Source organism: Mastigoproctus giganteus, chromosome 1 (assembly GCF_048544385.1).
Source record: "Mastigoproctus giganteus isolate SK-2022 chromosome 1, ASM4854438v1, whole genome shotgun sequence".
NCBI lineage: Eukaryota > Metazoa > Arthropoda > Arachnida > Uropygi > Thelyphonidae > Mastigoproctus > Mastigoproctus giganteus.
Genome location: NC_143575.1, coordinates 241322754 through 241336643, shown reverse-complemented (window position 1 = coordinate 241336643; position 13890 = coordinate 241322754). Strand labels below are relative to the sequence as shown.

The 13890-nt window shown below is 40.6% G+C and overlaps 1 protein-coding gene across 1 annotated transcript in view; it reads right to left on the bottom strand.

Annotated features, from left to right (window-relative positions):
- Window positions 1–13890, bottom strand: part of Nt5c (5' nucleotidase C) — a 167190-nt gene that overhangs the window by 121926 nt on the left and 31374 nt on the right. Inside the window, exon 6 of the mRNA XM_090369349.1 lies at window positions 10631–10759. Within this exon, the coding sequence (XP_090225475.1) occupies window positions 10631–10759 (129 nt within the window). The remainder of the gene's footprint in view (window positions 1–10630; window positions 10760–13890) is intronic.

Genomic DNA, 13890 nt, shown 5'->3' with positions numbered 1-13890 from the left:
TTCCATTTCCGTCTGTCCTCCCAGGAACCTAACCCCGACGTAAATCAAGGGCTACCTGTAGTCTATAATTCTAATGTGTTTGCCTTCGCTGTGTACAGGGCCTTCTATCACCTTCACCTGTCATTTGCTGACTGGGCTAGCCAAGTGGGTAAAGTGCCTGCCTGGCAACCCAAAGGTCGTGGGTTCGAATCCCGCCTTGGGCTTGGATATCACAATGGTGCTGCACTATCTGGTTAGATCTAATGGCCACGATACACGAAGGAAACAAGGAAAAAACTGGTTCCTTCATGTATTGCTCATATCACATGATAAAAAAAAAAAAACATGTCAGTCACCTTTCCTGAAAGTTAAACCCATGCCCTTGCCTTTAATTATGGCTAATTACCTCTCTCCTCATCTCCAACTTAGAACTCCTTGATTACTCTCCACTAACATTTCCTGTTCTATCAGGCCTATGATGCTGTCTGATTCAGATTTAGAATATTCTTTCCCACAGAACTTTGTCTAATGCTGATACAAATAAAAATCACTAGTTAATTAAAAATTAAGCAAAAAAATTATGTTAAAAATAAACTATTCTTTGCTGCCTTTTTTCACTTTCTTATTCCAAAGGTGTTTTTCCTTCTGCTTGGAAATTTGCTCATATCCAGCAAGTTCCTAAAAAGGGTGACAAATCCCTCCCATCCAATTATCGTCCCATTGCAATTACTTCTATTGTTTCTAATGTAATGGAGAAATCCATTACCCGCTAACTCTTAAACTACCTAGAAACCTTCCATCAGCGTTGATCCACTGGTAATATTCTGGTTTATGTTACCCATTTATGGACTAATTCAATGGAAAGGTTCGGTGAAACTCAAGCAGTTGCTCTTGATATCTAAAAGGCTTTCGATCGTGTTTGGCATAAAGGTCTTCTAAACAAACTTTCATCTTATGCTTTGCCATCTGTTTTTTGTAATTGGTTATCCAGTTTTCTCTCTGATCACTCAGTGAGGGTGATGGTAGATGGCTCTCTGTCTTCTAACTTCTCCACTAATGCCAGTGTCCCCCAAGGATCAGTTCTTTCCCCCACTCTTTTCCTCTTGTATATTAATGACCTTCTTCCATTGACTTGAAATCCTATCCATAGTTTTGCCGATGATAGCACATTGCATTCCACTTTCCATTTTGAGAAACCTTGTCCTGCTCAATCAGCTTCAACTTCTCGAAAATCTGCTACCAATTCCTTAAATGCAGATCTTCAGGTAATTCTCCAGTGGAGCAAAGACAACTTAGTTGATTTCAATCCTTCCAAAACTCAGTCTTGTCTTATATCTCGCAAAAAGGATTGTTCTGCTCCTATGCTTATCTTTGGTTGTTGTTGTTATTTGGTTTTTAGGAGCATTAGCAACTAAGGCCATATTGCTCCGGGGATATGCAGTGGTCATTCCCAGACCTGTCCGCATCCTCCGTATTTGGTGGGCACGGGCTCAAATTATCTTTGGTGACACTCCGATTGATATATCTCTTTTGGGGATTACACTGACTTCTAATCTCTCTTGGCACAAGCACATTACAAATATTGCTTCCTCTGCATCTAAAAAACATGGTTTTCTCTTTCGCTCTCAGTGTTACTTTTCTTCCAAACAGCCGTTCAATCTGTACAAATCTCAAATCTGCCGTACCATGGAATATTGTTCCCACATCTGGGGTGGTGCCCCCAAAACCTCTCTCAGGCTTCTTGATTCCATTCAGAAGAGGGCAGTTAGGTTAATTAATGATTCATCTCTAACAGAGTCTCTCCACTCGCTGTCTCATAGACGCACTGTTTCTGCTGCATGCCTCTTCTACAGATACTTCCATGGGCACTGTTCTTCTAAATTGACTTCTATAATTCCTGCTCTCCCTTTCAAAACAGTCTGAACACGTGCAGCCACCAGGCTACATCCATTTACATTAGCAATAACATTAGTAGGGACATATGATGCAAGAAAGCAAGCTTATGCAGCATCAGCCAAAAAAAAACCTTCCACTTCACCCCTCCGTTTGTTCGAAATACATGTCCAGCTGAGCCTTAAATTTATTTAGGCTATCAACCTCCACAACAAGGGATGGAAGTCTGTTTCACCAACGAACTACCCGCTGGCTAAAGGCAAATTTCCGCACATCTATCCTAACAACTGTCTTTCCTCAATTTGAAATTACGCCCTATCAGGTGATTATTCTGAACAAGAGGAAGAATCCCATCAGCACTGAGCATGCTCAATCCATTCAAGGCTTTATACACCTCTATCAGATCACCTTGCCGGTGCCTAGTCTCCAGACACTGTAATTTGCAAAACTTAAGCCTTTCTTTGTAAGAGCAACCCTTTGTTCCATTCACTAATCTTGTTGCCCTTCTCTGTACTCGTTCCAGCAGCTCTACATCCTTCTTAAAATGAGGCCTCCAGACCTGTGCCTGACCAATGCCTTATACAAGGGAATAATCACATCCCTATCCCTGCTAGAAAAATTCCTGTATATCATTGATAAGACACCATGAGCTACTCTTGCAGCTCGTCTGCACTGCTCAGAGAACTTCATATCTGCCTGCACAATTACCCCCAGGTCCTTTTCATTCTCTACCACTGTCAGCGTAGTACCACAGAGTTGATCCGTTGCTCTGGGGGTTGCTGTTTCCCATATGTAGTACTTTACATTTGTCAATGTTAAACTTCATTTGCCACCTCTCAGCCCATCTGCTCAACCTTTCCAGATCCTGTTGCAGTAGCATAGCGTCAGTAGTATCTTTAACTACCCTGCCAACGTTTGTATCATCTGCAAACTTGGACATTAAGCTCTATATACCATCATCAATATTATTTATAAATACAGAAAACAATAATGGACCCAACACTGAACCCTGAGGGACTCCACTAATAACATTAGTCCATGATGAGCAGTGTCCATTGATTACCACTCTCTGTCTTCTCCCCCTCAACCACCCCTTTATCCATAGCAGCAATTTGCCTCCAATGCTACATTGCTCCAATTTGTGCAGCAGTCTTCCATGTGCAACAGTATCAAAAGCCTTTCTAAGATCCAAGTATATAATATCAAAGTTATTCCCTGCATCCAGGTCTTTTGTGACTGCATCATAGTATCCAATCAAATTGGTCAGGCAAGACTTCCCCTTAACAAAACCATGCTGTGTCCGAGCTATAACTGAAGTCTTGTCTAGATGATCCTGCAGTGCTTCTTTAACCAGTACCTCCATTAATTTTCCGGGAACAGAAGTTAAACTCACAGGTCTATAATTACTTGTGTCAGCCTTTGATCCTCCTTTGGGAATTGGGGTCACATTTGCACATCTCCAGTCTATGGGTATCTCCCCTGAGTCCAAGGAAGCTCTCGTAATTATGGCCAAGGGTTTGCTTACCTCATTTATAACTTTATAACTGGATAGATCCTATCCACACCAGGTGCCTTTCTTGTGTTTATCTTCAATAATTTCTCCTCCACTTTACACTCAGTTATTACAAGATTATCTTGCTTACTGCCAGATTTGAATACACCTCTGGCATTTCCCTCGCTGAATAACTCCTGATGCGTGAATGTTGATGCAAAATACTTATTTAGTTTGTTAGCTGCCTGAGCAGGATCATCAACAGTTGAACCATCGATATCAAGTGGACCAATCTGATTCATCCCCTTCCTTCTAGAGTTTACATAAGTAAAGAAATCTTTGCTGTTTTTCTTTGCATCCTTTGCCAAAGATTTCTCATAATCTGCCTTTGCTTGCCTAACCTCCTTTGTGACTTGGTTACAGACCAGCTTATATCTATTATAGGCTTCTGTGTCACGTGTTAATTTATATGTATCCCATGCATTTTTTTTCTCTGCCATGTGTCTCATTAGTTCATCTGATATCCATTTAGGCCTAAACCTTGAACAATATTTCTTAGTTGGTATGTAAAGCCTAGTAGCTTCCAAGATAAGTTCTTTGAATGCTTACCATTTTGAATTTGCTGTTGGTAACATCATCAGTTGGTCCCACTGTATAGAATTTAAATACTGTCTCAGACCATCGTAGTCGCCTTTAGGAAAGCAATAACCCTTCCCTTTACTCCTGATGGTAGTTACCTCTCTGAGTAAATCCCACTTCAGCACACTGTGATTACTGCCACCTAGTGGTTGCTTTATCTGCAGATTCTTATTGCATGAAGAATCACTACTGATAATCAAATCAAGTATATTACTCCCTCTAGTTGCCTCCTGAACATGCTGATGTAGAAAACAATCATCCAATAAATCCATAAAAGCCTTGCTAGTGTGTGTGTCCAACCCACAAATTCTAGTCAATATCTGGAAAATTAAAATCCCCCATTATAAGACTCTCTGATTTACTGGCCCACTCTATTTCCCTGTACATTTTCTTATTATACTCATCAGAGTCATTAGGCCTATAGCACGTTCCTACTCTCAATTTTGATCTCCCAATGCTTATATCACACCAAACTGACTCGATACTGCACTGTCCAGCAATGTTGACTGGCTTCACTTCCTTAGATTTTATGTGTTTCTTAACTAATAGCATAACCCCTCCTCCCTTCCTATCCTTTCTGTAGCTGTTGTACTCCTCAAATTCCAGTTCTGCATTCCTTATATCTGTGTGACACCACATCTCTGATATCCCAACAATATCTGCCTTTGATGTTTTGAGCAATACCTCAAATTCATCAAATTTATTTACCTAACTCCTAGCACTGGTGTACATGCAAGTATACATGCACCTGTTCCTATTCTTAGCTACCCTAACACAACTCATGTGTTTACTTGTATCGCAATGACTCACAACAGTCTCTGAAACATCCTGCATCTTGTTTTCCAGGCTTTTGTTCATTACAATAGAAGCAGTGCAAGAATCCCTTTCACCTCTGCCAGTGGCTACTGTTAATCTATTAGTCCTTGTATCCCCCCAAGCTAGCAGTTTTCCGACCCACCTAACACTGCCTCAATAGCATCAGCAAATATTCTTGCACCCTTTCTATTTAAGTGTATCCCATCCCCGTAGAAGCAGTCTCTCCTGTTAACAAGTACAGACCAGGCAGAAAAAATTCTACCCCTTGAGCCTTGCACAATCTTTCCAGGGACGAATTGATCGACAAGGCTCTCATCATATACTCCCTCCTATCGTGTCTGGTCAGAATTGCAGACACTTTCAAATTCACCCTTAATTCACGGCTTTTTTTCAACGGTGACCTGTACTTGTTACGTAATTCTGCCGGTCTCCTACTCTTAATATCATTAGTGCCAACGTGTACAATTATATCACCTTTTGTGACCTTAAAAGATGATATCCGCTCTACAACGTCATCAACCTTTGCCCCTGGCAGACATACCCTGGACCTGTTTCACCTAACCTTTTTACAAAGCATGTTTTCCGTTTCCCTGACAACAGAGTCACCAACAACTACTAATTCCTGTGGGACCAGTGCATTCTGCCTTGGGAGTTGCCGCTGTGTTGCGTAATGACCAAATGCAAGCTCTGGCGTTGATGTGGGCAGCTGACAGCTTGATCGGCCACTGCATTTAGATCCTTCGAGGGCATCCACCCTGTCCTTCAAGCTCTCATATAGGTCCATAACAACGCTGAGTTGTCACCTAATTTCGCGCACACACAAAGACATCCCCCATGGCAATATCATGTCCCATACCCGATTGCTCCACAAACATCATGCAAGCAGTGCCTTTTAAAAGACTGTGATTCAGTGGGCAACTGCCCCCCTCAGTTATCATCTGAGCCACAGCACTCCCATTAGCTTGAGCCTTTTGCTTTGCTGCTCTGGTCTGAGTCATGATTTTGATTTAATTTTAATAAAATTTCAATTTCAGTACAAAAGTACAACCCTAAACTTGTATTCCTACACAGTTATAATGCTATATATATTTTTCAGTATCAAGTATTTCCTACAAGTTCCGTTTATATAATTTCCATATCAAGTTATGTATTAATTAATTATGTTACGTTTGTAATCTAAGTCTTTATATGTATTTAGTTAAAAGTACCATTTAATTGACAACGAAGTTTAACAAAATTAATAGATTTTATTGATTCATTGACAATATTATATTATATACTATACTATACTTACTAACGCTATCTAGTTCATATATAACGTATCGTATAACAAAGGCGGCAAGTTACGAACGGTAAATCTACGGACACTTAAGTATTAATTAACTTCCACATCTTGCTGTCTCAATTCAGAATAAACTAATGATCCTGACTAGGTCTATAAGCTACTTATAGAAAATAATTTGATGTAACAATTGGTCAATAAAGCGGCTAAATATGGCTAAAAAACTTCTCGTTCAGCGGAGCTGCAACTTGTAACACGTGAATTTGATACCCTTACCGATACTTTTATGCAATTACAATTACACCAGATTAATCAGAAAATCACAAAATAATGCTATACTACTAAATTTAAATCAAAAGTTTTAGAAAAATAATAATTTCAAATCAATAAATAAAAAAATCCACTTAGCGGCTTTGAACACGTCTGGCTCCCACTAGCCTCGTCCAACTTCAAACTCACAGAACCAACTTTTCATCTTCCTCGTTTATTCATTCAACTGCCATTTTCTGGAACAACCTTCCTTCGTACGTATTTCCTGAAAATTACAGTCTACAGAAGTTCAAGCCCAATATCAACAAATATCTTCTTTCATCTTCTCAACCTCCAACCCAAGCACGGTACTAAGTACTATAGGTTCTAATACCTCTCGTGTATGGGGTTTACATTAAAAAAAAAAACTATGTAACAAACAGAGGACACCAATTAGTTTTCTTTGTGATCCATATTAGAAAAAATGTAACTCACTTGGATCCCCTTTTTGGTACTTAATATACTTAATGTTATTATGGTTTATTAATATGTATGGTTTATAACATACTATTTCCTTTTAATAAAGAACACCAGGGGCTCACATCTGTTGAGTATGAGCTTGGCACACCCGGGGATCATGAGCTGGATATCATCATTGGTGATTCCCTTCTGCTTGTCTCTCTCTCTCTCTGAATTTTTTTTTTGGTTGGTGCAGCAAAAGACTCAGGCTTCCTTCCACCGTATACCGAAGACTCGCATGACACCGTATAGACTCACGTGATACCGAAGCAGAGGCCGAATAAAACCTTGTGGAGAGTCGCGCCCCACCTGAATCAGCTAATAATACCACATTACCTTGACAGCAATGGTGCAACACTGGAGGCCATGCACACAGCCGTGTGTTCTGCTGCAGTAGCAGCCATGAAGATTAATGGAAGAGAAGAGAGAGAGAGAGACCAGCAGCAGAAGACCCGAAAACAGAAGGAACCACCAGCTTGGGAAAGAAGATTTCAGCAGAAGATAGAAGAATTAAGAGTCGAGATAGGCCAATTGACCCAGTACCAACGGGGTAATAGGAGTTAAAAATTAATTGGAAAAGTGAAGAGCATCCTCAAGAGAGACAGCATCCACAGCAAGCATGAGACAAAAAAAATCAGAGAATAGGAGAGTTCTTGGACACATTCAAACAGAATCTCCTTGCACTCAGCAAGAGATTGTGCTGATACAAGGAGAGCTCCCAGAGGAAAATAAACAACCCAATCTTCGATGAGGACCAAAGAGGCTTCTACAGGAATCTCGGAGAAGACGGGAAAGAAGGGAACGGACCATCTGAGAAGAAGACAATTGAGGAGTTCTGGGAAACATATGGAGCAGGGAAGTAAGACATAACAGCTGAGCCACCTAGATAGAACTAGAATGCAAGAAAACCAAGGACTTATAAGAAATGAGAGGGTGGGAGATTTGGGAAGAAGAAGTAAAAGAGACGATCAAGAACTCTCACAATTGGTGAACTCCAGGAATAGATAATGTCCACAACTACTGGTACAAGAGGCTCATTTGCACACACACAAGCACCTGGCAGAGCAGTTCACCCGAATGATAAGGCACCCAGAGACAATCCCAAAGTTTCTCACTCAAAGGATCACATACATATCTGAAGCCTAAAGATGAAGATACAAGAAACCCAGCGAAATATAGACCAATCACTTGCCTCCTAACAATGTACAAGATCCTGACCAGCTGCATAACCAGGAAGATATCAGACCACTTGGAGAGCCAGAACATAATGCCCGAACAGCAGAAAGGATGCAAGGAGCAATTAACCATAGATGCCGTGGTTACGGAGCAAGCCTACAAGAAGTTCCGCAACATGTACACAGCCTACATTGATTACCGCAAGGCCTTCGACTCCGTGCCTCATAGCTGGCTAATAGAGGCGCTGAACATCTACAAAGTCAATCTGATAGTGGCAAACTTCCTAGGAGAAACGATGGTGAAATGGAGTACCAACATTAAGATCGGAAACATCACAACCAGGCCAATCCCCATTAGGAGAGGAATCTTTCAGGGAGATGCCCTAAGCCCATTGTGGTTCTGTCTAGCACTTAACTCACTATCTACTATGCTCAACAGTAGCAAGTATGGATATAACCTCAAAAAAGGAAGGAAGAACCTGTACACCCCACCCACCTGATGTATATGGATGACATCAAGCTATACGCGGGAACTGAGAAGCACCTTCAGCAACTACTCCAGATCACCGAAGAATTCAGCAATGATATTAGGATGGAATTTGGTCTAAACAAATACAAGACCCACAGATTGCATCAGGGAAAATTAGTCAACCGAAACTACCAGCTGCAGACTGGTAAAGAGATCGAAGCCATGGCAGAGGAAGAGGCCTACAAATACTTGGGGATGATGCAGGCTCAGCAGTTACAGCACAAGGAAATTAAGGCCTGCCTGACCGAAAAATACCACCAGAGACTGAAAAGCCTGCCGAAAGCAAAGTTGAATCGAGGGAACACAGTTAGAGCCATAAACACCTATGCAATCCCAGTGCTAACGTACTCCTTCGGGGTCATAGATTGAACTAACACCGAAATGGAGGATATCACGAGAAAGACAAGGACAATGATGACCAAGAGCTGCCAACGCCACCTGAAATCTGCCACAGAGAGACTGACTGCGTGGGAAGAAGGAGAACGGGGCCCGATAGACCTCATTGAGCAACAGAAGACAGCGATAGTTAACCTGAAGGATTACTTCCAGAAACACACAGCGGCACTCCACCAGGCCATAAGGAAGATAGACAAGCGGTATACCCCACTCAACTTAAGCGAGGAGTCCTTCCCCAACCAGGAGGGCCAAACAAAGCTAGAAAGATGGGCAGGGAAGACGCTCATTGGTAGACAATACAATGATCTCCATCAAGATCACATAGATAAAACTGCTTCCAATGCATGGTTAATGAGCGGGACGCTCTTTCCCGAGACTGAAGGATTAATGGTTGCTATCCAAGACCAGGTAATCAACACCAGGAACTATAGAAAATACATCAGCAAGGAGCCCGGACTGTTCGATGTCACCTGGCCTCAGAAACGATCCAACACATCATTGCGGGATGCAAGGTGATCACCCAGATTGAGTACACTCATAGACATGACCAGGTAGCTAGGATAATACATCAGAAGATACCAAGGAAATACCAGTTGGTCGAAGAAAGTGTATCGTACTACAAGTACAAACCCCAGGCAGTACTAGAGACCCCAGCCCACAAACTGTACTGGGACTGCGCCATAATAACGGATAGGACAATCCCACACAACAGACCGGACATAACGCTTGTGGACAAGAAGGAAAAGGCTGCCTATCTGATTGACATAGCAGTACCCAACACCGACAATCTGCAGAAAAACCATGGGGAAAAAATCAGGAAGTACACAACCTAAGACAGGAGATCAAAGAGATGTAGCATATGCAACAAGTAACGACCATCCCGATCATCGTGTCAACCACAACAATGGTGCCAAAGACCCTACATAACAGCCTAGCAGCAATAGGACTCCCAGCGAACATCTACAAGGAACTCCAGAAAGTCGCAATCCTGAATACCTGTAGGATAGTCAGAGAGTTTCTCGAACAACAGTAACACCAGATATAACAACAACCACCCTGTGTACTTGGTAGCAATACCCGTCAAGAGGTGGAACCCCCAATCAGGGATAAATAATATAAGAGCAATAATAATAATAATAATAACAATAACATTTACTAATTATTATGGAACTTGAAGAAAGGTGCAGTCAGTATAACTTTATCATAAATTTTTTAAATGTCACACATTGAAGTAAGCACTGAACAGTTGTGGTTCCGCCCCCCCCCAAAAGAAAATGTACCAAGATTGTTAGATATTTTTAGTCTACGTTACAAAACCTGTGTGTCTGTGTACTCACCCTAACAACATTTTTGTTTACAGTGAAATCGTAACCAAATTAATCATGCATAAAGGGAAGTGCATGAGTACCTCATGAGGATGGTTTAATTTTTATCTGTCATCTTTTTATAGCAATGTCAGGCAAGTGGTCAGGGGAACATACAAAAATGCAAAATTAAAATGATTTGCATGTACAAATTACTGACTTAGGTTCACACTGTTTGAAGTCATTGAAATATCATTGGTGATTCCTGCTCTATAGTATTTTTTTTTTTTTTTTTTTTGGAAGTTTAAGTTTTATATAATCATTTGAGAAATATGAACACATCAAAAACTTGCTTACTTGAATATCATGGAAAAGGATTTCTGGATGATAAGCAATATTGTGTTTTTCAAAGTATTCTGTCACATTTGATAGCAAGCATATCTCAGGAACAGAGAATAAATCATTTAATTGTTTCATTCTGGCTCCCTAAATAAATAATTAAATGAATTAAGATTAACTATTACTTATTCAGTCTAAATAATTGCTTTCCTGAAAAACAGTAACTGTTTAGTAACAGTTAGTGTTTTGATGAAAGTGAACACGGCATCAGTAATTTATTTAGTACAAAAATAAAATAGAAGAGACTACATTATGAATATTAAGTATTTACCAGAGTATGTTATTAGCATAATAACCATAAGGTATATTAAAAATTCACAGATCTTAATGCAGTTTTCTGATTTAATAATAATAAAAAACACACTGATCCCCATGAGGAATTTTTCGGAGAGATCTCCCAAGCCCACTGTGGTTCTGTCTAGCACTCAACCTGCTATCCGCCATGCTCAACAACATTAAGTATGAATATACCCTCAAAGAAGGAAAGAAAAACCTGTACACCCTCTCCTACCTGATGACATCAAGCTCCACATGGGAACAGAGAAACAATTCCAACAGCTCTCCTCTGGATCACCAAAAAATTCAGCAATGACATCAGGATGTGATTTGGACTTCACAAATGCAAGACACCAGGAAAAATTAATCAGTCAAAACTATCAGCTGCAGAATGACAAAGAGATCAAAGCCATGACAGAGGGAGAGACCTACAAATAATTGGGGATGATGCAGGTTCAGCAGTTATAATAGAAGGAGATCAAGGCTGGTCTGACTGAAAAATACTATCAGACTCAGAAGGCTGCTCAAAGCAAAGCTGAATGGAGGGAACACAGTTCAAGCCATAAACACCTATGCGGTCCAATGTTAACATATTCTTTCAAGATCATACTCCTTCGGGATCACCGAGCTGAAGGAGATCATGAGAAAGACAAAGACAATGACGATCAAGGACTGCCAACATTACCTAAAGCAGACTGAAAAGGTACTAGTACTTCTCCAGTTGGACTTCTACAGTCCAAGGGGAATCTGATGATGATGATTTCATTAACATTTCTAATGGTTGATGCATCTGCTTGTTACTTTTTTTTTGTTTTATTTTAAGTGCGTGTGTGTGTGTGTGTGTGTGTGGTATGGTTGTTTATTGGCGCATTAGCTGCTATGGCTATAGTGCGCCTATTCCTAAGAGTATTATAAAATAATCTAGTTTAAATTAGTTTGTTTTGAAGTCTATTATATAAGATGATACACTCCAATTTGTTTTAAAAAGCAGAAAAGGTCGTTAACATTTGCGTCCTCTCCAACGACATGGTATAATGTCAATGGTTCGCGACGATTAGCCAGATTCTGAAATATTGCAGCTCGATGTTGTTGATACTGTGGACAGTCAATCAGAATGTGTTTGACTGTTAGATGTTCTAAGCAGTGTGGACACTGAGGAGGATCATCGCCCATTAGTAGATGGAGGTGAGTCAGATGGGTGTGTCCTATTCTCATTCGTGTGAGTACCACTTCTTCCCGCCGCACTGTCTGATTGCTGGAGTGCCAGAACTTTGGGTATTGTTTCAGCTGGAAAAGTTTGTTATTCCTTTGGTTATGCCATAATTCTGTCCACTGTGTAATGCATGCTGCTTGAATTAAGATATTATAATCGGGCGCTGGAATAGGGACAGAAGTTAGGTCTGAACTTGGACTTTTGGCAGATGTATCAGCCACTTCATTCCCTTTTATGCCTAAATGTGCTGGAATCCAGCAAAACTTCACCAGTTGTTGACGGTGATAAATCTGCAATAACAAACTCCTGATTTTAATTAAAATATGGTGATTCTTTTGTGATGTATTCTGCATTGCTTTAATTGAGCTGAGAGAGTCAGTATAAACTATATATTTTGCAGATGGATGTAGAGTCAAATTTTCTAGAGCTAACTGTATTGCATACAGTTCTGCTGAAAAGTTGCTATACCCAGGTGGAAGAGAAGCTGATATGATAGCAGAGGGGAAACACTGCTGCTGCTCCAACTGTTGACAGAGATTTGGAACCATCCGTATATATCGGCAAGAAGTCAGCATAGGTTTGAATATGGCTAGCATGGAGTTGTTGCATAGTCACAGCCGGTAGACAATTCTTTCCCCATTGAAGAAAATAGGTATCACAGTTCAGTTGAGGAAAGGTAGTCCATGGTGGATGAGAGTAATTCTTTATCTGTTGCCTATTGTGGAGAGGAACATTCCAGTTCTGTGATATTTCAAGGAGCCGTAGGCCAGCTGGTTGGATTTTACTTGGTTTATTTCTGTAGAGATTAACCAGTGGTTGATTAAAAAGGTATGGCTGAATAGGATGTGAATAGCAAGTTTGTATTTTGGCTGCATATTTAAGTAATAACATTTTTCTACGAAGATGCAAAGGGGGCTCATGAGCTTCAATGTATAGGCTCTGAGTCGGAGATGTCCTGTATGCACCAATTGCAATCCGCAGTGCATTATGTTGAATAGGATCCAGCCAGCGTAGCACACTCCTTCGGGCAGAATCATAAACTGGAGCACCATAATCTAAACGGGATCTAATCAGTGCTCTATATAGGAGCAGCAAAGTTGTACGATCTGCTCCCCAAGAGAGGGCAGATAAAGCTCTTAGTATGTTGATCTTTTTAAGACAGGCAGTACGTATTGATTTAACAAGCTCAAAGAAATTGAGCTTACTGTCCAGGATTAGTCCCAAAAATTTCATATTGCTGGCAATCGGAATGGTGGAATTTGAAATCTGAAGTTCAGGATCTGCATGCAATTTGCGTTGACAGCAAAAGTGGATTGCAACTGTTTTCTGTTGGGAAAGACGATATCCACTGAGCTCAGCCCACTTTTGAACATTATTGAGGGACATCTGCAATTGCCTTTCGATAGATCTCATGTTCTGAGAATGGCAAGAAATAGCAAGATCATCAGCGTACAGGTAAGCCTTTACAGTATTTGGGAGTACTTTTGTAATGGAATCAATTCTAAGGGCAAACAATGTTGCACTCAAAACTGATCCTTGCGGTACTCCTTCTTCCTGCGAGAATGTAGCAGAAAGGGAATTTTGATATCTCACCTGGAAAGATCGGCTCTTGAGGAAGTTCCTAATAAATATGGGCAGAATCATAAACTGGAGCACCATAATCTAAACGGGATCTAATCAGTGCTCTATATAGGAGCAGCAAAGTTGTACGATCTGCTCCCCAAGAGAG